The sequence below is a fragment of the Jatropha curcas genome, chromosome 3, assembly GCF_041381405.1.
Source record: "Jatropha curcas cultivar XTBG-Jc1 chromosome 3, XTBG_Jcur_1.0, whole genome shotgun sequence".
In the NCBI taxonomy this organism is placed as follows: domain Eukaryota; kingdom Viridiplantae; phylum Streptophyta; class Magnoliopsida; order Malpighiales; family Euphorbiaceae; genus Jatropha; species Jatropha curcas.
In genome coordinates, this window is record NC_143153.1 from 239304 (window position 1) to 266348 (window position 27045).

The 27045-nt window shown below is 34.8% G+C and overlaps 6 protein-coding genes across 9 annotated transcripts; 4 read left to right on the forward strand and 2 right to left on the reverse strand.

The window, feature by feature from the left end:
- The first annotated feature begins 487 nt into the window (after positions 1–487).
- Positions 488–3971, forward strand: MTACP2 (mitochondrial acyl carrier protein 2). Of its 2 annotated transcripts, XM_089718624.1 has the most exons (3): positions 488–775; positions 3486–3682; positions 3838–3971. In XM_089718624.1, the coding sequence occupies exons 1-2, from the start codon at positions 560–562 to the stop codon at positions 3660–3662; spliced, it is 393 nt and encodes a 130-aa protein (XP_089574750.1). In that variant the 5' UTR covers positions 488–559; the 3' UTR covers positions 3663–3682; positions 3838–3971. The 2 variants fall into 2 exon arrangements, with proteins under 2 accessions (XP_089574750.1, NP_001292943.1); NM_001306014.1 differs by lacking the exon at positions 3838–3971 and having other exon boundaries at positions 560–775; positions 3486–3662.
- A 1125-nt stretch (positions 3972–5096) lies between these two features.
- On the forward strand, positions 5097–9820 carry LOC149497264 (calreticulin-3-like). The gene is made up of 14 exons (XM_089719447.1): positions 5097–5257; positions 6156–6263; positions 6989–7181; positions 7361–7619; positions 7739–7795; positions 7888–7935; positions 8041–8127; positions 8211–8268; positions 8408–8475; positions 8583–8675; positions 8799–8855; positions 8940–9035; positions 9316–9339; positions 9626–9820. The coding sequence occupies exons 1-14, from the start codon at positions 5146–5148 to the stop codon at positions 9635–9637; spliced, it is 1272 nt and encodes a 423-aa protein (XP_089575573.1). The 5' UTR covers positions 5097–5145; the 3' UTR covers positions 9638–9820.
- A 517-nt stretch (positions 9821–10337) lies between these two features.
- Positions 10338–14254, reverse strand: LOC105644896 (ER membrane protein complex subunit-like protein). Its single transcript, XM_012230399.4, has 8 exons — positions 13861–14254; positions 13704–13766; positions 13515–13610; positions 13134–13181; positions 12179–12250; positions 11662–11720; positions 10828–10915; positions 10338–10717 (listed from the first exon to the last, which is right to left on the reverse strand). Exons 1-8 carry the CDS (start codon positions 14191–14193, stop codon positions 10568–10570), a joined length of 909 nt encoding a protein of 302 aa, XP_012085789.1. The 5' UTR covers positions 14194–14254; the 3' UTR covers positions 10338–10567.
- A 653-nt stretch (positions 14255–14907) lies between these two features.
- Positions 14908–16975, reverse strand: LOC105644895 (Ribosomal protein L20). The gene is made up of 3 exons (XM_012230398.3): positions 16850–16975; positions 16576–16779; positions 14908–15247 (listed from the first exon to the last, which is right to left on the reverse strand). Exons 2-3 carry the CDS (start codon positions 16759–16761, stop codon positions 15053–15055), a joined length of 381 nt encoding a protein of 126 aa, XP_012085788.1. The 5' UTR covers positions 16762–16779; positions 16850–16975; the 3' UTR covers positions 14908–15052.
- Positions 16976–17106: 131 nt separating this feature from the next.
- LOC105644894 (U1 snRNP-associated protein usp106) lies at positions 17107–26065 on the forward strand. Of its 3 annotated transcripts, XR_016320115.1 has the most exons (14): positions 17110–17394; positions 17981–18033; positions 18267–18435; positions 18563–18626; positions 19068–19147; positions 19301–19454; positions 20061–20122; positions 20260–20322; positions 20973–21031; positions 21346–21427; positions 22523–22569; positions 22698–22943; positions 23424–23625; positions 23722–26065. XR_016320115.1 is itself a non-coding variant. In XM_012230397.4 (13 exons), exons 1-13 carry the CDS (start codon positions 17248–17250, stop codon positions 23440–23442), a joined length of 1245 nt encoding a protein of 414 aa, XP_012085787.1. In that variant the 5' UTR covers positions 17110–17247; the 3' UTR covers positions 23443–23671. The 3 variants fall into 3 exon arrangements, 2 of the variants coding, with proteins under 2 accessions (XP_037492862.1, XP_012085787.1); XM_012230397.4 differs by lacking the exon at positions 23722–26065 and having other exon boundaries at positions 23424–23671; XM_037636934.2 differs by lacking the exons at positions 23424–23625; positions 23722–26065 and having other exon boundaries at positions 17107–17394; positions 22523–22623; positions 22698–22836.
- Positions 25094–26065, forward strand: TIC20-II (chloroplast import component Tic20-II). Its single transcript, XM_012230396.4, has one exon. It carries the CDS (start codon positions 25094–25096, stop codon positions 25757–25759), a length of 666 nt encoding a protein of 221 aa, XP_012085786.1. The 3' UTR covers positions 25760–26065.
- Positions 26066–27045: the final 980 nt, after the last annotated feature.

Genomic DNA, 27045 nt, shown 5'->3' on the forward strand with positions numbered 1-27045 from the left:
GGAAATTTAAGATCCCAATTTCCATGTGGCTGGAAATCTATCTCATGTTATCTAAATTTGCATTAGGAATATTGAAATCTAAATTTTTCTGTTACATTAAGTTAGTGCAATATGTAGTGTATGTACGACGTGAAATAGATCTAGATTTCCTAATGCAAAAACATCAACGTTAAGCCTTTTTTTTTTAAGAATAGATCAAATCCGAATCTCCTGCGTATTATGCTCAAAAAAAAACAAAAGTCCCACGTCCGATAAAAAAAAAAAAAAAAAGTTGGTCCAATATATGTAGGGAGGAATCATTTCACATGAATACTGAAATTCTTTTAAAAAAGATATTAAGCGAAGGGCTAAAAAGCAATGAGATTAAAATCTAGGGGTCATTTTGTAAGTTTTCGCGCAACCACCTGATCTTGTAAATCTGATTAAACCCCGTATAAAGTGACGTCGTTTTTGCATCGCTCACTTATTTATTTCTCATTTTCTCCCAAAGATAGCTCAAGGACTTTCTTCTCTCAACATACACAAAACAGACGCAAATAGAGAGAGAAAGCACACTGAAATGGCGGCGAGAGGAGCTTTCCTGAAGTACCTGAGGGTGCACGTACAGTCCCTACCTCAAAACGCTCGAGCCAGTGCCGGTGTCGTGAATCTTTCCTTTAATGCGATAGTGCGCCGTTTCTGCGAAGAGGTGAGGGGCTCCTTCCTGGACAAATCCGAGGTCACAGATCGTGTTGTCAATGTCGTCAAGAACTTCCAGAAGGTTGATCCTTCAAAGGTAATTCCTTTTTGCTTCCTAGACTAATACTTGTTCTTTTATTGATTTAATTGTATGATTATGGATTTCTATGGATAAGAAGTGAACAAGAAAACTTTTTTAATTGATTTTTCCGGGACATAATTTTCTACGCCTAAGATAAAAGCCTACAGATTGCAAAGCTGCAAGGGTGTACCAGGATTATAAGTGTGTTTTTGTAGGGAATTATCATTCGAATATCCAACTGAAATATGTGCTGATAGGTTTTATTTATAAGGGGAATAAGTGGTTTTTTAGTGCGAGACTTTTGCTTATTCAGTTATTTGGGTCTTGGTTCGTTATCCTGTATTTCCTCTTTATAAATAATGCATATGACCTCCAAGTTTTTTTTGCTACCTATGCTCCTTCTAATTGGTTGCTTTGCTTGTTTTTGCTGCTGTGGCTCAATCGATTTGCTTCTGTTGTTTGAAGGTTTCCAGATTTCCAGGCCAATCATGTTTGTCTTGCAGGTTTTGCCGATGATTTTAGTCACTTTCAATGAAGATGCTAGATTGTTTGAATTTACGTTCGTTCCAGGTTGACAGCTAGAGAACTGGAATTAATGAAAATTGAACAAAATTTTGAAAATTCTAAAATGTTGTGATTTTTGGCAGAGATTTAATAATTTTGAATCAGATAGAGAGACGATAAAAAATAGAGGTCTCGTATGTGAATTGGGCAAAGCTATGTTTTGTGTAGATTGTTAAAGTGCAATTGTGGTTCATTAAATTACAGCGTCTATAAGGAAAATTTTGTTCCATGTGGCTTTCTCATGCTACATTTGCTATATGTTAAAATCACCAGGACCTAGTGTGGTGCTGATTTATAGCCTTCTTTTTGCTGCTATGTCACTTTTGGATTCAAGGAACTTCTTTTTGTGCTATTTCTCATTTGGTTGTGGTTCTCTAATGCTGTTTTTCCCTCGATAGCAACTTAAAACTGTGGACCAGAAGCATACGCAGAGAAACTTTTCCTGGAGAATTGTGGGGAAAGGGATTTTTTCACTCATTTTGATGGTTTTCTTTACTAGACCCCCTTTCCTTTATCCCAACTTCCCTAGAATAACCATTTCCATGATCTAGATCCTTGTCCTTAGTGCTCCAAAAGCTAGAGAACTCAACTTATAGGAGAACAGAATTGACAAATGAGGTGGCATTTATGGAATATTTACTAATTGCTCTATAAATTGATTTGAAGGAATAATCAAAGCATGGTACCCATGCTTTATGGTTAAGGATATTATGTTTAATTTTCCATGTTTGTGGATATGTTATATTTTAAATTCAAACAAGAATGTGGGCATGGAAGATTATTGTAACACAATGAATTTGGATGAAAATTGATATATCTATCAGGCAAAGCAATCAATGATTGGAGATGGCCTTTATTTTCTGGGATTTCTCTTTTAAATGTTTGTCTTATTTGACGTTGGACTGAGTTATGAGATTGTTCAACCATAGGTAAATGAGGGCCAATGAGCCGGTGGCTAGAGAAAATGATGTTAATTTTTAGGAACAAAGGATGCTGGCACTTGTTTTAATATCAGACTTTGTTTTTATTGTGTATAGTAGGACATCTGTTAGCTGGATGACTTTGAGACTTTGTTGATAGTAATGGTAGCTGAAGTAGTTTTCTTTCATTAATCATTAACATTGTTATTCACTTGGTTTAGTGGCTCATCTTGTGCCTTATCATAAACATACAATTCAAATCTATTGGTCTTTAATCTGCAGTGAGTTTAATCTTTAAATTGGCTCATATTATTAAGGAAACATCTCAAATCAAAAGGATCATGCTAGAGAGATTTTGTGCTAGAATGCGAGCTTTTGATTGTGCTGTTACCATTATCCTGTTTTATTTTATAAATCATATATTGCCAAATTCACATGGTTTGGATAATAGAAGATGGAGCTGAGGTTTCAAGATCTTTGTGCTTATCATGTCTTATCTGTATTTGCATACAAAGGCTTTGGAATTTTCATTTTCTGTGTATTAATAATTTTGTGATCTTTGAGTGGTTGAATTTTTAGTAATCATCTAAAAAATTGTCAAAGAATGAGAGAACCAATGAATGCATTGATGATGATGTTAGATAATGGATGGATTTTGTTACTGGCAAGTGAATTCTTCACATCTCATGATCACCTATTTGTGTAATTGAAATTTTTCTCGTATACATGATTTGTAAGATTAAAAATGACTATATTTGACAAAAGGCAAGAGTAGCACAAGTTGGGGATAAGATGAGATTAGAACATCTGAGACAGTTTGGTCGTGCCCTACATAAACTCTAGGCATTCAATTTGTAATTGCAATACATTGATGGTGGAGGGGAAGCGGTAGAACTAGAATCACATGGAGGGAAGTTATCTTGAAATGAAAGATCTACTACTACTTGACATTATTGTTGATCTATTCATAAACATAATAGAATGGAAGTAAAGGATTTATATGACCAATTCTAACTAGTTCCGAATTAAGGTTTAGGCATTGTTGTATACATAATTCATAAGTTAAGATCTACCACCACTTGCCTCGCATTCCTTTTGAGAAAATTTCTATGTTGGTTATTTTTCATTTTTGTTCTTACTTTTAGTTATGCCAACTGAAATATGCATGATCAGAAGATCATCATATAGAGAACCTTTAGGCATAAACATGATCCTGGTTGATCTGTTTTTCTCCTTTTCAGGTCACACCAAATGCCCATTTCCAGAATGATCTTGGGTTAGATAGCTTGGACACTGTGGAGGTTGTGATGGCTCTTGAAGAAGAGTTTGGGTTTGAGATTCCAGATAATGAAGCTGACAAGATCAGTTCTATCAGTCTTGCTGTCGACTTTATAGCTTCACACCCTCAGGCGAAATAGGAATGCCACAAAAGCTCCAAGTATTATTTTGATCTTTTCTGTGAGGAATTAGCAAATATCAGTAAAATTCTGAGTCCTAGTCTGTAATTTCATTCTGAACAAAAATGTTCTGGATATCTTGGGTTTATCCATTCCTGAATACTGTTTGAAAAGGATTGTTTTTTGGTATTTGTAGACGGAAATTCTACCCTTGGAGACGGAGAGAATTGTAGTGGTACAATGAGCAAGACAACTGGTTGAACCGTAGTTGTTCATTGCCTATATAAAGTTTCATTTCAATAAAATTTGGTAGATCATTTCCTAGCAGAACTTTGATTGACCCGGAAATTGTTATGGTACATTTCTATAAGGTAATAATTGAAATACATATGAAAAAGCCTAAATTGTGGAAGAAAATTCCATGAGTTTATTGACCTGACTTAGCTTCTCATTTTATGTTGTTTCACCCGGATTACACTTAATTGGTTGATAATACATCTCTGATGATTTTGATTGGCTAACTGATGGGTCCCAGAAGTTTCTGATTGGCCAGCTTCCCCATTAATACATCACTGGTCCTCAGAGCATATGCATTCATACTCCACCACAGGGGCTGGACTCAAAGTTGTAGACCTATGGAAGACTTTGAAACTGTCAAGGAAAATGAGAGTAAACTAAGCAGAAGACTGCTATGAGTCTGCTTAGTTCCACTTCCATAATTGCCCTTGCTTTTGAGAAGAATTGCATCAATGCTTATTAGATTATAAAAAATAACAGAGTTGTAGCTTATTGGAAAGACGCTCTGATTAACTTTTTGTCCTGAACGTCCACAAGGGAGGAACTATGATATTTCCTTTATACAAGTAATTTGTTTCACACATTTATTATTATTATTATTATTATTATTATTATTATTATTATTAGTTAAATGCTATTTATTGAGTTATTACTCATTTATTTCTATTGTATTTTTCAGAATTTTCGAATTTTATAGTCTAAATAAGTCAGTATAAAAATTATATCTCCATTTACATAATAAAAAGTATATTATTTAATAAACTAAGGGATTCCTTAAAAAATAAAATCTCTCTTAATTTACATTATTAATTAATTAACCATATGGTTCATACAGTTAAAGAACTAAAATATAATTGGACATTGAAACGTCCTTGTACATTCTAATTGGTCAGGAGTCAGGATCCTCAAACAAAAGGAAAAAAGAATCCCAAACGTGGGGCCATAATGTAATTAATCAACAAAAGATGCTCTTATCTGTAACTTTCCAAATCATATCATCAGATAAAAAAAACCCACTAAAGAAGCACTAGACCACCCCACTTAAAACGCAAAAGCTATTGGTCCATGGTCAACCGTCGAAGCAACAGATAATGGTACAACTGTAATTAAACTCAAAAACTCTGGGCAGTTTAGAATCAAGCTTCCTATAACTAGCTAGTGCCTTGGGTTCTGTCCTGCAAAGTAGATCACTGCCATTTTCCTCAAAATGGCTGAGCTGACTTTAATTAAGCTTCTTGTTGCTCTTAAGTTTTTGTCCTGCTTGTTTATGTTTGTTAAGTTTTCAACTGCTGAGATCATTTTTGAGGAGAGATTTGAAGGTAACTTTTGTTGTTTCGCTTTCCTTCTTGTTTGGGCTAAATCTTTGTGATGTATGTTCCTCCAAGTGCAAATCTTTTGTTAAGACACACAACTACTCTGTTTCACTTATTTTGTTAATTATTATTATGTTGTCTTGCCATGTCATCAGCTGGAAAGCTTATGCTTTGTCAAGTAACTCTTGGACAGTAGTTAAGTGGTTTTTTCTCTGTGCCCGTCTGCTCTGTTTGGTTGATCAGAAAATGCAATAAGGAAAAACGTATGATTGAGAAAGAAAAGCTAGAATTTGAATTTTTTTGATTGGTTTTTTGCTGATGCTAGAAATGATTTTTGCTGAAATTGGTTCTCTTTGTTGCTGAACAAGCTCAAGCAAGGATGATAAAGTTTTGAACTTTTGATACTTACTAAAAGAATATTATTAGTTAGTTATCATCATTTGAAATCGACTCTCCATCTGCCCCAAGTCCTTTGATTTATTTATTTTTTTTCCTGGGTGAAAGCTTTTTGGGTTGATTTCAACTTGAATGATGATTTGAAGTGACATTTTCTAGCTAGCCCTTTTTTATTCAATTAACTCGTGTGACAAACCAATCCAGTAAAAATTTTCTTCTTCCAATTGCTGAGACATGGAGATAAAGGAGTAGAAATGGAAAATTCAAAATTTATGGCCTTTTCAGTTGATTTCTTTATGTGGTCATGTTTCACAAGCTGCTGATATAACTAAAAATTTGGGTCCGCTTGTGCTTCTGTTCAATGAAAATCTTGACTTACTGTGAAATCAAATGATCAATCATGCTAGTGTTCTTTGTGATAGGCTTGAACGCTTGGATTTTCTAGGCCATTTTCAGTTGAAAAGTCCACTGCATTTTCTAATATCTTTTGTTTTCTTGGTGGAAAAAGATGGGTGGCAGAGCCGCTGGGTTAGATCTGACTGGAAGAGAAGTGAAGGAAAGGCTGGCACGTTCAAACATGCAGTTGGAAAGTGGAATGGAGATCCTGATGACAAAGGTAATACTCGTACTATTTTTGGTGTTGGTTAGATTCCAAAAGAAGGGTGTTCTTTCAATTGTATTTTGTATGAATCGGTTGGCAGACTGCATACCTATTAGAAAGGAAATGGGTAATGTAGTCTAGCTGAAAAGAGGAACTGTCAAGGAGTAATCACATTAAACGAATTTTTATGTATAGACTAGTGTTTGATAGAAGCTCTACTTTTAAATTTGAAGGAAAAAGTGGATGGGATTTTTTCTGGGAATGTTCCAGACTAGTTTGTTGAAGTTCTTTCAATAATTTCGCTGTTGCTTAAATATGATGGCAACTTGGTGATTATTGAACTGATTTGAAATACTAAAAAGTAATTAGTGATCGGGCAATATCACTAATTGTCATCTTGCTTAATTATATAATATCCACTGCTTTAAAAGACTGCACATCTAAGTTGCTCATGTAATCAACTGTAGATGGATGAATCCAAAAGCTCCATTTACATTCTTTTATGTTGGTTTTATGGCTGTGACTCGGTTAAAGTAGCAGGGTGTACAGAACCAACAATATAATCTATTTGATTTTGAGCATTTAATGTTCACTATGTTGCTATATTCAATTCTTATCCTCAGATTTTTAAACCAAAATATTTCTTAAATGTAAAACACTAAATTAACTGTATGGAGCGATCTCCAACGAGTTGCAACCAGAAGGTTATTTATTTAAGTTTTGATTTGGATGTTTTATAGGTATCCAGACAACTGGTGATGCCAAACATTTTGCAATATCTGCAAAGATCCCCGAGTTTAACAACAAGAATAGAACATTGGTCCTTCAATATTCTATACGGTTTGAGCAGGATATTGAATGTGGTGGTGGTTACATCAAGCTCCTTTCTGGTTATGTAAATCAAAAGAAATTCGGTGGAGACACTCCATACAGGTTTATCTTTTATACTATAACTGTTATTGTTGAGTATCTTTTGGCTTATTTTTTGTAAAAGTACATTAGTAAAACATCAATAGCTAAAGCACTCATATTTCGTTTTTTTTCTTTTCCTTTCTTGCCTATTTGTCTCCCTAGATAGGCTTTGTATTGATACTGAATCTCTTTTTCTGCAGTGTAATGTTTGGACCAGATATATGTGGCACGCAAACAAAGAAGCTGCATGTCATACTTTCGTACCAAGGCCAAAATTATCCACTCAAGAAGGAATTGGAATGTGAAACAGACAAGTTGACTCATTTCTACACATTGATTCTAAGGCCTGATGCAAGTTATAGCATCCTGATTGATGGTCGGGAAAGGGATTCTGGAAGCATGTACACAGATTGGGATATTCTTCCTCCAAGAAAGATTAGAGATGTGAAGGCAAAAAAGGTTTCATTTTAAGATTTTAGAAGCTTGATGTTTATCTGGCTAATGACCAGAATCTGATAAATTTTTTTGTCGTCCTTGTTGTTTACCTTCGTAACAAATTTGTTTCTACTATTTTACAGCCTGCAGACTGGGATGATAGGGAATATATTGATGATCCTAATGCTGTCAAACCTGAGGTATTAAACCTTTTATATCCTTCTTATTATTCAGTGTTCATGTTTGGTAATTATAGTGCATAAAGTACATGTATTTTTGTTTGATATTGCAGGGATATGATAAAATTCCGAAAGAAATTCCTGACCCAAGTGCTAAAGAGGTAAGCTGATTATTTCTTTTTCAGGAGGAACTTGAATGACTATGGAAAACAAAACAAAATATGAAAAAGCCAAGCTAAAATGTTGCCACTTCTTTACTCTATTAGCCTGATGATTGGGATGAAGAAGTGAATGGCATATGGAGACCACCAAAGGTACCAAATCCAGCGTATAAAGGACCATGGAGACCCAAGGTATGATATTACTACTAACTAAAGCATAAATCTTTTTATTCATTGCGGTTTTTCATTGGTGTAACTTTTTATGATACTGGCAGAGAATCAAGAACCCTAATTACAAGGGGAAATGGAAGATCCCTTATATTGATAATCCAGGTATTCTTGTACACATCTGTTTATTTTGTACTGCCATTCCCAGATTGAAAGTAATCAAAATTCTGCTGTAGAAATTTTACAATAAGGAGTTAACCCTTTTCTTTTTTGTATTTTCGTCTTTTCCCCATAATATTTCCAGAGTTTGAAGATGATCCTGATCTTTATGTGCTTAAGCCAATAAAATATGTTGGAATTGAAGTTTGGCAGGTAAGACTTATCAAATATGCTTATTTGTACATGCCTTGATCTCTATGTTTCAACCAATGATTTTATTTTCTAAGATCAATCATGTGTTGTCATTTGTTGGCATGCAGGTAAAGGCCGGATCAGTTTTTGACAATGTTCTGATATGTGATGATCCAGAATATGCAAAAGAAGTGATCCAGGAAGTATTTGCCAATAGAGAGGTTTGTCCTGTTCTCTTGTGGTGGTGGTGGATGCTAGCTTCTCAATGTCGTATTTTAATATTCTTATGATGTGTTTTGTCATACAATGTGGTTGTTAATTTAGCTTTATATTTGCAATTTCAGATCGAAAAGGAAGCATTCGAGGAAGCAGAAAAAATCAGAAAAGCCCGAGAGGAAGAGGTTATTTTCCAGACAATTTTGTTATTCTGTCATCTGTCTCTTCACTTGTGAGCTTCTGATAACTTTGAATCCTTGCTTCTGCAGGAAGCTCAAAGAGCTAGAGAGGAAGGTGAAAGGAGGAGAAGAGAAAGAGGACATGATCGGCGATACCGAGATAGATACAGAGATAAATATAGAAGGGTTTGTAACTCATATGCCTTTATGTTATATCATTCCATTTGTTTTCTGCCAGCTATTCATGTTTCATGAGAACCTTTGTCATGAGTCTCAAAGAGGGTTGTGACCTCTATTCCTTTTTGTAACTTGTGAGGCTGCGACCACAACCAACTATTTTGGAGCATCTTTACCCTAGTTAAAAAGTTTTATGGCATTATAACTGCAATATTTGGCATATTTTTATTCTGCTATGTCTAGTTTTATTCATGAATACAAATTCTGACTCAAATGTCTTATTATGCAGCGAGATTACTTGGACGATTATCATGTAAGATTCTAAACTTTTCCTTTTCCTAACTCTGCAAAAAGCTAATTTAGTTACCTTCTACTACTGCTAAAATTTACCTCAAAAATACTCAAAAGTTTTTTGTTGTTACCTGTGAAAATATGCCCATTTGATCCTCTATGCAACTGCTAGAATGGACTTTCCATGTCTGTTGTCTATATAGACTAGAGATTTGTATACATATTGCTTATATATTGAATTTACAGCTTGGTATGCTGTTAAGCACCAATTTAACAAAATATTTCCTTTTCTTTAATCTGTTATTCAGGATGAGCTGTGAACGATGCTTCTCTTCCTTGTCCGTTGGATTCTTGACGACGGCCACCAATGTTTGGAATTTGAGATCAACCATTAAAACTTTAGAATAGCTGTGATTTTTGTACCATTTTCAGCTGTAACTGTTGTAAAAAGACTATATTGAGGAAATAATTAATGTAATGTGTCCAATTTATGTGGATTGAAATTAAGTTCTTTAGATCCTATATTCCACATGCTGCTAAGTATTTCTACTCTACTATTCTGGATAGCCAAAATGATATCCAGAAATTATTCTATTTTCGACAGGTTTTTTATTTTGTCATATCCACATTTTTATGGAGGAAAATTGCTTTACAAAAAAAAAAAAAAAAAAAAAAAAAAAAAAAAAAAAAGAAGGGATTTTGCTTATACACATCACAATTAAATTAAGTAGAATCTTCTTTATAAGAGAAAACCCGAACCTTGCCTCCTGGTTAGATTGTTTTTCTTGGTGAAGGATGATTCTTTACTTGCTTCTTCTTAAGACATACAAAGTTTACTGTAATATATAATTTTTTTTCGCATGGAATTTACTATTGTACTCGCATTAATATGTAAATTTATTTCAAGAACTGTAAAATTCATCAATTGCATGATAATACATGATAGAAACGAACTTAAATTTAAAAATTAAAAAAGAGAAAAATTAAAGTAAAATGGGTTGATCACAAACCAGGTCAAACTCACTGTAAACTTTGGATTAAATTTAGATTAAAAGATTGAAGATACGGGCTAAACCGGAACTTCCCTCTAATGTCACTCAGTCATAGCCCTAACTACAACCATCCCAGCTGTGCTAGCTACCAGCGCAATCAAAAATCACTTGATAAAAATACAGAGGACTCTATTGCTTTAATACAAGAATATAAAGTCTGATCCTTTCGCATTTGTAGAAACAGAACGTTCAGACAACTCATCTTCTTCTAACAGCAGAACCCGGCCCTCGCTGAACTGCTGCTGCCGAAGGGGCACCTGCCTGACCCATGGCTTGTTCCTCAGGCAGATTCATCGCTTGAGTTACGGCATTCATCACTATGAGTCCAAGAGGAATCAAGTACATCCACTGGAACAAAGAAAATTAAATGAGGTCCAAATGCAATTTAATTTTCTGTCATGGGGTATGGTAAGAATTATAAAGATAGAGACCACACATACAGATAAATGAATACTCACATATTTAGCCCAGAAAGACCTTTCTGGTGGTTGCACAGCTTCACCCTCTCCATTTTCTCCAATGGTCTCCTCAGTAAATATTGGAGTTCTGCCAAACGTACACAGATTCAAATAATGCTTGAAATACAAATATAAGCAACAACTTTCAACCAAAACCACAAGGAAAGACATTTGTACAAGGGATACTTCCCTTGTAAAACCTTGAGTTTTTTCCTCCAACTATTTAACAATTAATTAAGTAAATTAATGGAAAAAGAAATGTATCAATTGAACATGGGTGAATAAGTAAACGTGGCAAAAGGGTTTTGATGAACTAGACCCAAGAAGCTTGTAACAATGGTTGCAACTGATACTAATAGACTCTTTCTAATTTTTATTATCTGATCATGTTATAATAAGAACTTTGGACCAGGACAGGGCTACTTCAAAAATCATTGATTAGTTTAATAACTTAGTAAATACTAGAGAAGCATACTCCTATCCAGTAATGGCATCAGAAGCAAAACTTCTGGCTTATAAGCCATATTTTTGTGGACTCTTGCTTAAAAGAAGTCCACTGTGAAGCACAAATAGTTTGCCTGCTTTGAGATACATCAAGTAAATTCTTTCTTAAATAGAATACAAAGACAAATATATTGCTCAGTGCAGTGTTCTTCTTGCAGCATCTCATGCAAAAATGCTATAAGTTATTTCTTTTTTAGAAGGTTAAATACATTGAGAAAATTAATGGTATAGCTACAGAAAATCGGCCACTTGAACAGACCTGAAAGGTTAGGAAAACAGCCCCAGTGTTATTGAAAGTGAAGAACGAATGATAAAGCTACATTAATGTACCTTGGTGCCTGCTCGCTGTTCTTCAGAACTGTATGGGAATTGAATGACCACTTTGCAGGCTACAATTAAAGAGATGGAAGAGTGCAAATGAGAGTTAGCTCATATAATAATATGCCTGAGTCCTCTAAAAAGTCAAGCTTTGTCTATGAAGTCAGTTAAAATGAAATTTTTTACCAGGAAAAAACAACATGGAAATATTATTTGAGGTATTTGGTGTGGGATGCTTGTTTGAGAAATGACACGTTTCAAAACTCCCAAGTGTTTCATTAATTCAAATAACAGTAAAATGAAAATGGCAAACTAAGAATTCTTCGATGATTCCAAGGATAGAAAAAGAAAGAGAAAAGCAAAAAAAGTACTGTAATTATTTTGCACTCTTAGTTCTTGATGTATATTTATAGTTAACCTTAATCAACAAATTTAAATTGTACTAAGAATACGTGAACAATATAGTTCTTATCCTTGGTTTTTGTGCCAGAAAAGTTCAAGAGCAAAAGTAAAAAGAATCCCAGCTTACAAGTTTCATTTGTCGAGGGTAGGGGCATGCCCCAGGGGCACCATAGTTGACAGCTAAGATATTAACACCTTCCTGCAAAATAAAAATAAGATACAATGTGATATGACATCTCATAAAGCAAACAGAATATGATACAAATGTAGCTTATATAATATCATGAAGTAAAGTTGCTATTTCATTTAAAAACAAGTAAATAAAGAAACAGAGTAAACACAAGTTTATAGAATGATCAATTTCACCAAACTCCCCCCTAGTCTCACAAGGCCTGAGTCAGCCTACAAATGATTCCATGTGGTGCACCCTATAGCTCAATCTATGTCTGCAGCACAACTACTTATTATCCATCTTTTTTCTTTTTCCTTTTCTGTCTTCATTCTAAACTAGAGGAAAGGAAATTGTAATTTCACTAAACAATAACGTAATAGCCTTTAGTTACATTAATCGTCTATGTCTTATAGAAATGTTAGAAACAGACAAAGTTCCAATCAAAACCTGCATACAGCAATTAAAATCCACATGCACCAAAGAATGGGAAAATTAAAATGTCATAAGTACGGCAGATACCATTAAAGCATCTTACATGTAAATTTCATTTGCTTCCCTCTTCTTCCTTCACCCTCAAAAGATAAAGCACCAACCATACGTCAAGCCTTTCTCAAAAGCATAAAAAGAACCAAAATGCACCTCTCTCAATGATGCAATTTCTTTTAAAAAAATAATTGAAGTGCTTATAACAATTCACCATCATAAATTATGATTCAATTTCCAACATTTCCTGTTGCTTGATTGAATTTCCAGAAGACTTCAGCCATATTAATGATTAACTACCCAAAAAGAGACAGGAGCTAAGGGTAACCCTATTGGAAGGGCAAATACTACAAATCATAAAAAGCCAGAAGATTGAAAAAAATAAAAGCAGAAGAAAGAATCCACTAATTATCAGAGTAGAAATTACCATGTGTATCACAAAGTGCTCATCCAAACCCTCCCGTGGAAGACATCTCTGCGATGGAAGAACAAGGATAATTACTTAAAGAAATGGAATCCAAATGAATGGAAAAAAATAGGTCGTTCCACATAAATATCAAACACAGCAAAATTAATTCAGTTAGCTCCAAGTTACGACGGAAAATTTGAAAATTAAATGTGATGTAATGGATATTAGAGACAAAACTCATATCGAAATCCCAGATTTTTTAAATAGAGAAAAACACATAAATTGACGAGCAGGTTAGATATAGCTCTTATCATTCTTTTAATAGTTTGAGATCACAAAAATGGACATAAAAGTTAAAAGCTTCTGGAGATGTAACAATCTGGATGGCTAGCAACTTACTGCTTTGACGGATGAAACAACATAATCCCTTCCAGGAGGACTCAAAACATTAGATGGCAGTCTTATCCTATAGAACTCATCACCAAGCAGCAGTTTCTACAAAAATGCAAACTTTGAGTTCAAAAACTGTTGGGCAATAACTGGCAGATTGAACAGGGAGAAACATAATCAAATATTGGTGGAATTTACTTCAAATTTCTCCTTTTCCACTTGTGTAAAGGAGTCTCTTGAAAACCGCAGCTTCGTAAGAGTCTGGTACAGGCAAAATAGCATGTCGTTTAATTTCAAATCAAAAACTAAAATGATCGAATGAGTTAAAGCGGCAACAGCAAAAAGAGAAGAATACCTGGCCGCCATGACCCCAAGTTTTGAGGCGAGCAGAGAAAGTACCGGCAGGAACGAAATCGGAGTCACCAAAGGCGTGTTCGAGGGTGAATTGGATCTTGGAGTCGGAATCCGGATCGGAGAACTTCCTTCGAGTACTGGTAGGAGTAGTAGTAGCAGGAGTTGGGGATGATCTGGTATTTGCAGGATCAGATGAACGTTGTTGAGGGCGAGAAGAGGCTCCCTCGATGCCGAACTCTTCGTCGTCTACAAGAAGCTCATCTGATTGGAAGGCACGGAAAGATGACGTTAAGAGACAAACAGTGAATAGGAAAGCGAGCAATTGCTTCGTCATGATACTGTGCTTTTCGAGTTCAGCAACTGCAAGAGAGAAACTGGTTTTTGACTATTTTGCTTGGCGATAATTGATGATGGGCTTTAACCAAATTGGTGTGGTTTGGGCCTATGCCTTTCTTTCTTGCTTCTTTTGTTTGGATCCTTTATGCCAATATCTAAAAATTGAATTTTTTTTTCAATTTCTTAAAATTTCATTTTTCATTATTTTATCAGTATTATGACATGAAAGTAGTAAATTTTATTATAAAGATTTTCAACTTTTGAAAATGGGCATAATATATGTTTCTTAGAGAAAGGCGTGTCCACCTACACACTAAATTAATTACACACTAAATTAATTACAAACAATATTTTGATTCACACAATAATATTTCTCACCGTACACTTGAAAAAAAAAAAATCGATCAGAAACATTTTTTTTTTGATTGCTTCTAGTTCTTTCGAGTTTTTTCCCCTTCTTACACCAAAAAATATCTGAGCTTTCTCATGAAGATCGCCATTGCCAACCTTCCACCATTTCACAGCTCGAATTCTTTTCCTAACCATTAACAATAGCATAAAAATAGAAATAGAACTAGGATTTACAGAACATAAGAAGGGGAACGAAACTCAAAAGAACTACAAACAAAACACCATTTTTTGGGGCAAGGTCAGGGTGACTAGACGCATGATAAAAATACTTAAATGGACACCAATTCGAAGTAAATCAAAGTAACTAAAACAGACCAAAAGAGAAGTTGATTACAATTAAAATATAAAGTCAACTAGTTCAGAAGGTTTGCTTCATAAAAGAGCATAAACTGCAGTGAAATGATAACAACCAAAATTATCTAAACTCTCTGTATTAAAAATAATAATTATACATTAATTGATATATTTTCTACCTTCCTGGTAGGAAGCACCACATTTTTGTTACCAGGAAAGGCATTGCGAGATACGTCTACCAACGCCTTGAAACTATATGGTTCATGCATAGATAGCTCTGACAAAACTTTCCTGTTCAGCTGAATGTTCTCCTTCATTAGACCATGCATGAAGTTGCCGTAGTTAACCTGATAAGAAGTAGAGTAGGGCAATGCAAAACAAAATATCATTAATCATGTCTAGGATACCATATAAGAAAACTAATAATGGTTCCTAAGTTAGTCTTGTCAATATGCTTGCAAACAAGTCCTGACACCTCCCATTCTGAATTTTAAAAAAAATTTCCAATCAATCTCTTTTAAGTCATCAATCTGCTTTATGACTATAAACTATAAAGAAAGAAATCATCCTCAAGGTTATTCAAACAAAGGAGATATGGTGGCTTATCCTCTCAACTCTCAATGAAAATACATTCATTATTTGTTTCAAATATCATATATGAGAGACAAAAAAGAAGTAGAAAATGTCAAAAAATTTTGCCCCACATATGAGACACAAGAAGTTCTACCTTAAATACATGAGAGCTAGTTTTTTCTGTTCTTTTTTTTTCCATCTATTTATTTATTTATTGAGAAAGATTCATGAAACCTAGCATATTTAAATACCAAGAAAAGCAATAGAAGTTTCTTTCCCATTAAAGGAAATCCAAGATGCATTTCTTGACATATAGATCAATGTGCCACTAAGGTATACAAGGTACATAAGCTGGATTTGCCATTTCAATTCACAGAGAGAAATTCTAATTTCACCATTTGTTTCATAAATGAGAAAAGATCAGAAGCAGAAATGTCAAAAGAGTTCTCTTATATCCACCAAAAACTAAAAATCCCTCCAATGAAGTAATACAAAGTTTGTAACTTCCAGAGGAGCATAATTGGCCATTAATTTTTGCAGAAAGAAAGAGTGCCATCAGTTTGCTACACGACGATGGGCATTTAATAGAATCAGTAAGTAACTGAGCAGACCCCCAAACAGAGTACAACATTTCATGGAAATCAAAATCCCACAAAGAAATATGTTCCATTACAACAATTATTGCTCCAACTAACAACCTTAAACTAAGGAAAGTAGTAATAATTTAAGAATTATGGCCTTGGGTTCATACAGTGAACTCCAAACTAAGCCCTTAATTCCTTAAGCTGACTCTGTATTGGGACATCAATTTCCTATTCTCATTCAATTCTTAGCTCTACTAAAACCTCAAGAATCTGTATAGAAAAATCTGAAGCAACCAACATAACAAATAACAATTCTTGCAACTTCTCCAAATAATTAACTCAAGACAACTTCATTTGACTGACGCACCAAAATTATCATTAAACCAATTCACAGTCATAGAATTTCAGTAAGTGAACTTTAATCGTGCTTCAACAAGGCTGTTCCGGTCACCATCCCTAGAGATTGGATATGGAATTCCAATTCAAATTTTATGGGCATGATAATTATAATGACTTACGCCGTGTTGGCGGGTGCCGGCGTTGATGCGTTGGATCCATAGAGAGCGCATGTCTCGCTTCTTGTTGCGGCGATCTCTATATGAATACTGCAAGGCCTTCTCCACTCGTTCTCTTGCTATCCTTATACAATTCTTCGCTCTTCCCCTAAATCCTTTTGCTAGTTTTAGTATCTCCTTCTTATTCATCTTTGTTCTCTCTCTTTCCTGTCCATTTCACAATCAATACCCAAATATTTTTGCCTTGAATTAAAATAGGATTTCGCGGGTCAGTTACCTTCGAAGTTTGCTACGAAGCTGCTGCTGCTGGTGGCTGTGGATTTCGGCCGCTGAAGACGAAAGGAGAGAAGGGAGCTAAGCGAGTGTGCATATATATATGTGAAGGAAACGATGTCGTGTGCAAATGTCATGAGAACTATTGCATGGGTTCAAACTACAAATAATGAAATTGTAAAACCCCATTCTGTAAAATAATCTAAATATAAGGGCACACAGATAAATAAACGATTCTTACATGAAGTACCAAATTACCAAAGCCCCACTGTAGTTTTTTACCCCAAAAAAAACCTTGTTTTGAGCAAAACCCTAATCTCTCACTCGACCTCAGAGACGGAGAGTGTGTGGGCTGTCGCGCTATAACAAAGTTAGAGCTCGAGAAAGCTCGAGGGAGGAAACATGGACGCCATGCGGAAACAGCTGGATGTGCTCATGGGAGCCAATCGTAATGGAGACGTAAGGGAGGTGAATCGCAAATACTACGATCGTGATGTGTGTCGCATGTATTTAGTCGGCCTGTGCCCTCATGAACTCTTTCAATTAACGGTAATTTCAGTTTCAGCGATTGGCTTAATTATTTTTCTTCATTATCTTTTCGTTATCGAAACCCTAGTGCCTCAGATTAAGAAAATTTATTCTAGAGAAGGATATCGGTTCCTCGTTTGCTTAGAAAGTGGAGCTAAGAAAAGCTTTGTGCTGGAAATTTTTTTTGCTATTGCTTGTTGCAATCATCTTCTGGGCAACCAACCAGAGTTGTTCAACTTTTGAATTATAGTTACAGATTCGAGGAGGGAATCAAACTAGATAGAGGTGCATGTCTACCAACTACATAAGCGAGTACTGGAACTCTAGTAGAAAACGACGAACTTTATATTCCTGTCCCAGTCTGGAGGTGTTTGTTTTCCCTCATGCTTGCAGTGACGTGTTATTTTTTCAGAATAGTTGAAAATTTACGCCAGGAATAGTTTACATAAATTTCTAGTGAGAGAGCTGTCTGACTTGATTGAATAGATTTTTGACTCATTGCTTGAAGTTCATACATTGCGCTGATGATTGTTTTTGATTCAAGTATAATGATTTTGATATTATTTTTGTTCTGAGTATGTTTAATTCACGGTGTTCTTTGTTTCAGAAAATGGATATGGGGCCGTGTCCGAAGGTCCACTCACTGCAGCTGAGAAAAGAGTATCCTTTATTAGCTTTATATAATTTTTGTGTTCTCTCTCTCTCTCTCTCTCTCTCTCTCTCTCTCTATGTACCTGTCTACCTATTTATCTATCTATATTGTGATCACTTCACTTGTTTCTGCATTTCTAATTATAATCGGTTCAAGGAATCATTTCAAAATTAATATCGCCTAATCACATGGCTGATTAATTTTCAGCTCCTTTTCTATATGCTTCTTTAACTTTACATAGATATGAAGAGGCAAGAGCAAAAGGTACAGATAACTATGACAGAGAGTTAGAGGATGTTATAGACCGGCTTATTGTTGAGTGTGATAAGAAAATCAGTAGAGCACTTAAACGCCTTGAGGCTGAGGATGCAAAGGCTGCTATTGCAATATCAGTCTCTGAAGTTACGCAGGTGATGTCAAGTTTTTAATGTGTGTTCAATAAATTTATAAATGTTTGATAATTTATATTGAAGTTCAACAAATTTATAAATGTTTGATAATTTATATTGAATACAAATGATCCCTCTTGAAACACAGACGCCGGAGATAGTTGAGTTGTCAAAGCAGATCAAGGAGAAATTGAAACAAGCTGATAAATTTGGTAAGTGACATAGGAACTAGTTTATGGTTTATAACGATTAAAATAATTTACTTTTAGGTCTGTTTCTAGCTGCCTTCTCTGATGATTGTAATCCTTATGTAAAACTTAGCTTATGGCCTACTTTTACTTGAGAAGGGATTGAGTTTGTTAAAATCATGGCGTTGGATTTTTTACTGGTTTGGAAGGCTCCTTGTGTACTGAATTGGTGAATCAATGTTGCGCTAAACTATTGATGTTAAAATGGGAAAACTGAGGTGTTATTTAGCATGTGATTTTTCAAGGTGATATAGAGGCCATTGCTGGATGATAATAGTGTTGCTCATTGTATTTTTGAAAACTTAGCATTTGAGTGGTTTGAAGTACTTTGAATGTGCTGATAAAGTTTTTGTGACACTAGCAAATCTGTGTAAATTGTGAGAAAAATGTGTTGTAAATTTGTAGACCTTGAAGGAAAGACAGATTTTAAGATTCAAGCTCTGGAAGAGGTGGAAAAACTCAGAACCGAAAGAGCAGAGAAGCAGGTATGAAAAGTAGCTCCTTTAGGCTTTGAATTTGTAGCAAGTTGCTGAAGATACTGGTGTGGTGCTGCTTATATAAGTTTTTTTTAATTTCCTATTTTGCTTTCAACTAAAAAGTTTTGATGATATTAAATAATATGTATGTGTCTGTGACAGTCTGCATTACTCTTGGAAGCCTTCAATAAAGATAGGGCATCTTTGCCTCAACCACTACCAAACCCACCACCATTGGCACCCTTACCTGTACCTGCTCCTGATCCTCGCACACAGGAAATGATAAATGAGAAGCTGAAGAAGGCGGAGGATCTTGGTAAGTGACTCCTTTCCTGTACTTGTTAGACTAGTAGATTGGAGTAGAACTTTCTTTTGCATGGTACCGTTGTGTTTCTGACAATTCTTGAATTGTTTTCTATAAAGAGTTGAAGTATCATCGGCTGTTTATCGTGTCATACCTTATTCTTGTCTTTTCTTTCCACTTCTTGTGTTTCTGTTTTTTAAGGAGTGGAGAAAGAAGGGAACTAAACAAGGAATATGGATATAATGCTCCTTTCCCTTCCATTAGATTGCCTAACCTATTGGCAAAATATTGCAATTTGTCTTATGATTTTCTTAAACAATTTTAATTATACTATTAGTTTTCTCTTGCACTTATATGTGCCTTTAGAGAGAAGTTGGAAATGAACTATTTTGTGTATTTTATTTGAGATATATGGCCATAGATAAAGGATGTGCAATACTTAGTAGTGGATTGAGTTGAAACCGTAGCTAACTATAGGATGCTAAACTTTAATTCTTGCTCTCATATATGTTATAGGTTTAATGAAGAATGCATTTTTTTTTTTCCCTTGGTTCTGCTTGTACTCTTGTTTCTCGTACTTGTTTTGGTTTAGTTCTTAAGGCCTTGTGCATTCTTCAGGTGAACAAGGAATGGTAGATGAGGCTCAAAAAGCACTGGAAGAGGCTGAGGCACTTAAAAAGGTTTTTGTTTTCCAATAATTTTGCTCTGGTTTATCGTGTTTATTCCCCTTCTTTTCTTTTTGGATTCTTTGTCTAATCCTCCCCTTCCCTCAATTTGGTATATATAACTGTTATTTAACAATTCTTGCTCTCTACAGCTGCCTGCCAGACAAGATCCTGCCCTGGATTCCTCCAAGTATACTGCTGCTGATGTGCGCATTGTGAGTTTACGTTCTTAATATCCTTTTTTGGTTCTTTACAATGTTGTTAAAATCCAAACAATCCAGAATTGAAATCATTAAAAAGTTCAAGAGATTTCAAGGAATTATGCTGCATTGTTCATGCATCTTATAGTAAAGCAATTTAGTGCAATGTGTTTCTACCGCCAATGGGCTATGGGCGAAACAGTTACTTCTACACATAAAATATAATCTGTCTGCTTAACCTTGTCTACTTCACTAAAAATTATCAGAAGTTTCATGCAAGATGCAGTCCTATCACTTTTGAAAGCAAGATGCTTGTATTTGAAGTACAAGGGTCATATATTGGGTCATTACTAAGATCCTAGCCGTTCTTTAAACACTTCTTCTCTACCATTTACATGTTTTTACAGTTGATAAGATCATATTTATAGATCAATGGTCGCATTCTAGGGCACTTTACCACAGCGTTTAATGGAAATTAAGAAGAGAGATTATATTGTTTTGACATTCTTAGACATGTATTTGTTTAAATGTTCTATTGGAAGATAGAAATATTTGACATGTCAAGTCATTCAGCGGTCTCCATCTCTAATAATTTAGATTGTCTTGTATGCTTAATTTATGTGGACTACAAAATTTCATGCTAATTGATTTTAATGTTGTTTCAGACTGATCAGAAGTTGCGCGTTTGTGACATTTGTGGAGCATTTTTGAGCGTATATGACAGGTATACCTTGATCTTATCACTCAAATATGTACAGTCTTTTATGCTTTCCTAAGGGAAACAAAAGAATTTGCATTTGGGGTTTTGAGTGGCTCAGCTTTTGACCCAACTATTATACCTCCTTGTTACCAGCAGGCTTTTGGGCCCAGTTTTACGAGGATAACTTTTGCAGCTAAAGAATGTGCGTCTTTTTCTGTTTTATAAGCTTGCTAATCATAATATAGTTAGAAAATTATGGGTCCACTTACTGCACATTACTCATCTAACATATTTTGAGAGTCCTATGAAACATTTTGATTTTGATTTTTACTTTTCAGTGATCGACGTTTAGCAGATCATTTTGGAGGGAAGCTTCATCTAGGATATATGCAAATCCGTGAGAAACTAGCAGAACTTCAGGTATTGAAAAAGAAAAACTTTACCTTGTATTTTCGGCTAATTCATTTTCTTTCTTATTATAACTAGAAAAGGGTTGATCATGGATAAATGTAGTAAACATGCCAAAATTCACCATAGATCCAATTGACTATCAGTTAAAAATGTGATTAATTGTTTTTATATTAGACTTAAAAGGACATAATGCAAATTGGCGTGTGGTTCTAAGTTGGTCTTGTGGATATGTTGGTTCAGGTGCTGCTATAATCTTTCACATTCTTCTATAGAGATTCTCAGTTAGTATGCATCTGTGAGTTTTTCTTAACCCGGAGAAGAACAATTTCTTAGTTTTCCCCATCTTTAGATTTGATAGTTTTGGAATTTGAAACACAGAACTCTTTGTAAGAGGCATGTCTTATGCATATCAGTGACGCAAACCTGGCATCATATCCTGCAGATATCTGTAAGTGCATATTTGTATACTAAAAAAACAAGCATCCAAGTGCATGACATCTTGTTTTGTGAGGGTCAGGGGAATCCTGATTTTTAATGGGTTTAAAATTAATTTTGTCCAAGTCCTGATGTGAAAAAAAAAAGTTGGCTCCTTTAATTGTGTCGGGGTCAAAAGAATGCCAGGTGATCTACTATTGTTGTGTCTGGCTATTGAAAATTTAAAATCTTGCAGATGTCTGATTTTAGACGTCTCATGCCATTTTCCAGGAAAGTTGGAAATAAGGCTAATTGATAATGAGAATCCTAGATACTTAAACCTTCAATATACTCTAAGGATGCTGCTTAGAAAGTGGGATGTTTTTGTTGATGTGCAGATGCTTTTTGTGTACATGCTTGTGCTATTGTTGGGAAACGAAATGTGTTTGGAATTCGGATGATGTGTGAAATTTTAATGTAAACATTCAACTAGAGATATTTGCAAATGGTGCAGAGATTTTCTGCCTTCGGCTACAACTTGTTAATGTTGCCTTCTTTTATAAAACCTATTCTGCTTGCTTATGCAAGTTGTTCTGTTCTTTATCTCAGCTGGAATTGTACTTAATCTTATTTGAAGGATGGTTTTCAGTATTTTTTTTTTTTTTGTTTTGTTTATAATTAATTTGCCAGGAAGAGAGAAACAAGCTTCGCAGAGGTGATCGGCATGATGATCGGAGGTATTATCATTCCAAATACTTCTCTCTTAACCACTCACTGACTTAGTACTTAAGGTTTTGCAATTCTATCCTTCTCTTTATTTTCCATTCCAACCCATCAATTCTTAAAAAATTTTTTGATACTATAGATCAAAAGAGCGAAGTAGAGACCGTGACAGAGAATCCAGCAGGGATCAAGATCGGGCAGATAGCCGTGACCGGGAGAGGGATCATGATCGTAGGAGCAGAGATCGTGACAGGCATTATGATCGAGATCGTGGTCATGACCGGGAACGTGATAGAGATGCAGATCGTTCTCGTAGTTATGATTCAAGAAGTCGACACAGGTCGCGATCTCGGTCTAGAGAACGTTCCAGGGATTATGATCGTCACAGGTAGTTTGTTAGCATTGTGTTATCTGCTAATTAAATCTTTCAACTAGTGACAAAACGCTTCTTCTTTTGCTGCTTCTGCTTCAATGAAATATGCTAGCCTGCATTTGGATTTTTGAATTTGAATTTGATATTTAGGATGTCACTTTCAAATTAATTTGAATTTTAAATTGTGAATTTCAAATTCTTACATTTAAATAAGGGAAGGTATTCAATTGCATTTGAAATAGGAGGTCCATTTTTTGTTTTTTAAATTCCAAATTTGTTAAATTGACCTATAGATTTCACTCAACATCGATTAACTTGAATGAAAATAATGTATTCGAAACGGTAATGATAATTAATAATTAAAATATGCTAATCATGAACAGTTTTTACCTGTTCAATTATGATGTTTTGTACGATAATGTGTTGTTGTAATTTCTTGTTGGTATTAGGATTCATATGTAGTTATTGATAACAATGTTATTTATTCTTTGGCAGGCGCTACGATCGGTACTAGGGCTGTTGCTGTTTAGTATTTTGGTATGAAATTTGTGTTTTTTCTGCCTAGGTTAATGAACTTGTGGAGTAAAAAATGATTTTATGTATGTCTTCTAATATTTTTTTAGTGGAGTTTGATATTATGTGCTAAGGTGGGCGTACCAACTGCTTCATAGATTTTCTTGACTTGTATGTTTAAGAGGTACGCTTTGTGCTATTTATCTAAATTCATCTTTGTTATTTTTGAACTTGAGCTCAATTTTAGTTTTCTCCAAATTGATAAATGGTGGGTTTCCAGCTTACAATATTTTGGTCATCTTGGAACGTGGTATATGGATGACTGGGATGCAACTCAGAGTATCTTTTTTGATTTTTGCATTTTGCTTCAGAATGGGTTTTGGTTTTGAGAGGAAAAAACAAAGACACCTAAATAATTTCCCACTAAGATGATTGCTGCTATATATATATATATAAAGCAACCACTTCCTTTTTTCTGAGCGTAAGGAAGATTTTTTATCATTCAGAACACGAGAATCTTTTGGACCTTTGGAATCTGGCAACTATATATTTGCCAATTTGAGTCTTATTTTGTAATATTGTGCATTTGAAGAAGCATTGATGAAATGCTTAAAACAGCTACGGATTGCAAGTTGAGCTGTCTAAGTAGTTACTGTATCTGAAGCGAGGGAGAAAAGATTGCTCCTGCCCTGGTAGTAGGAAATAAATGGTACTAGCTCAAGGTGAGATAATATTAAGAGTAGTTTCAATCCAGGGGGCTTAAAACATACTGTTAGTTTATAGTCATATGCTTGCTTGGACTTTGGATTCAGTTGTGTAATTATTACTGGGCTGGAGTGCCTACTTTCTCTCTAACATCAAATGTTTCTTTTCCCAAATCTTCTAGTTTTAAAGATATTGACATTTAAGATGAACAAAATGTACTAGTGAAATTGGAGTTTGCTTTTGTTCAATTTAAGATTTTCTAGGATGAAATTAATTTTTATTTTTGTTTTTTCTCCCGTTCATCGGAAGGTAATAATGACTTGTGAAATCCAATCCATTTAAAGACGGGGAGATGAAACTCGATCGATCGGCATTGTCTTGATGCAGGGTATATATTTAAATTTCAAGATACGGATAAAAGTATTAGAAAATTCGTCTTATTATTTTCATTTTTACTTGAAATTTTCATTCTATGACAAAATAATGGACTTACACAAGCAAATATACATTATTTTAAAAAAAATTTCGGTTAGTGTATCAAAATTTTTTACCGTATTTCATATATATAAATATTGCAAATCTATCTTCAAATAAGTGTGCTGTATATTTATTTGATATTAATTAACTACTTTAACTTTTTTTAATTGTATTGAAATTATGTTCCAAAAATTCTTTAATTTTAATGAATTAAAATCTTCTATTTCGATGATTAATTTTGCCTAACAATTTTATATTTATGTTTAATTAAAAATAAAAATTTTACTTGTAACGATCTTAATTATATATTATATTTTTAAATTATGTTAATATAAAAATGTCTGCACGTTCAATCTACGGGCTACAAAGACTGTGCCCATGTGAAGACGGAATAAGATTTGATATATTCATTCCTCAAAAAAGAAATATTCATATGACCTTTCTGTCCTTTCTTCCTTGCTTACTATTATATGCTCCCAACCAGCGAGTATAGGAGTCTCTCGAAAATGGCTTCGATTTCTTTTCTGCGACTCGCTCCCGCTGCCTCTCTGAAAACCATACCCAAACCATACCCTTTATCTTCCTTTGTCCCTCCTTCGCCTCTCTTTCTTAAATCGCCTACAGGAACCCGTCTGTCACAAAAGCTCACCATCACTCGCATGTCATACAATCCCACACCAGCTACAGATCGCTTAATCTCTGCCGTTGCTTACACTCTCCCTTTCTTCAACTCTCTTCAATATGGGCGATTCCTTTTCGCTCAGTACCCACAATTGGGTCTCCTCTTTGAACCCCTAATACCTCTCTTAAACCTTTACAGGTCAATGCCATATGCTAGTTTTGTCGCCTTCTTCGCTCTTTATTTGGGTGTTGTTAGAAATCCGAGCTTTAGCCAGTATGTGAGGTTCAATTCAATGCAAGCTGTCACTTTAGATGTGCTCTTGGTGGTGCCTTTGCTTTTGGCCCGAATCTTCAATCCGGGTCGGAGCGGATTAGGGTTTAAGCTGTTGATTTGGGGTCATAATGCAGTTTTTCTGTTTAGTTGTTTCTGCTTTGTGTATGGATTGGTGAGTTCTGTTTTGGGTAAGACTCCTTATTTGCCATTTGTTGGTGAAGCTGCTGGTAGGCAAATCTAGGCTGTATCCTTGGTCTTTTGTGGCATCATTTCCTGGGTACAAGATGGTTGAAGCATAGGGTGCAAGCCTTTAAAACTCGAGGCAGTTCAGGCTGGGATGGGGAGAGTTTCGTATTGGGAATGCTTGTTTTGGGACTTTTGATTTGAAAGTAACTGAGTTGTTGTAGAACTCATCTGTTCTCACAGAGTTCTTTTGCAAGGTGTTTTATCTTTTAATTATGTTATTTCAGTCATGAATATTACTTTTTGGTTATATATTGGCAGGAATTTAGACGAAGTATCGAATGTTATTCCATAAAGTTTTTTATTTTTGGTGTTTATCATGTCCTTCTTGTTTGTTCACTTACTCGTTAATTCCGGGAGTGTTGCTATGGTAGTTTATATTGACACAATGTTAATGCTATATGTTCTTGTTTGTGGAATTTATGGTTATGCCTTTGAATTTATAGATGTTATTGGTTAAAGATTATTAATTTCTTTTCCAATTTTCATCAACTTTTATGAGTATTTCTTAGAGGTTTTTCTGTTCTTGGGAATTTCCTTGGTTAACACATGATTTGCCAAGCATGCGTGCGATAGATGGGACAGAGTATATTCCTAGACGCAGCGTCAAAGTCTTTGCCAAATGCATAACATTTTAGATTTGCTTAATTATTTGTTTCTCTAGTTATAATCATTTCTGTAATCTACAAGTAGTTTCAAGTGTGTACCTTTCATTGTTGTGACAAAGACACCTACGCTGGCATGCACCAGCTACCTAAATTTTGCGTAGTCCTGGGATTTGTAGCAGATTCATATTCAAACCTGGGATTTGTTGGGCATCTGAGACTTTGGCTTACTGATATTGAAATGTCTTTAGAGCTGTGACTGTGAGGTTGCAAATTCAAATGCTCAATTGAAGCTTAGTTAATCTTTAAAAGGCAAATGAAAAAGCAAAAAAGGGTGCATAAACTGAAAGTTGCATGAGCCATTGTAAGTATATGTCTTTTTGGGAGTTCTATTATTTTGGGAGACTAACCAAATTTTGTGAGTATTATCTATTGGCTCTACACAAATTCATACACTACCATGTTCAATAATAAATCCTCACAATCAATTACTTTGATTGCAAAACCCAAAAAGGAAAACAAAGTCAAAAAGAAAGGAACCAAAACGCTTCAAAATTAGTCTTCATGTGAACAGATTTGAACATTGATTAATATACACAGATCTTCTGTGCATGCATGGTCTGTCAATTATATTTAATTCAATGTGATCTCACTTGATTCTCTAGGATTTGAATTAATC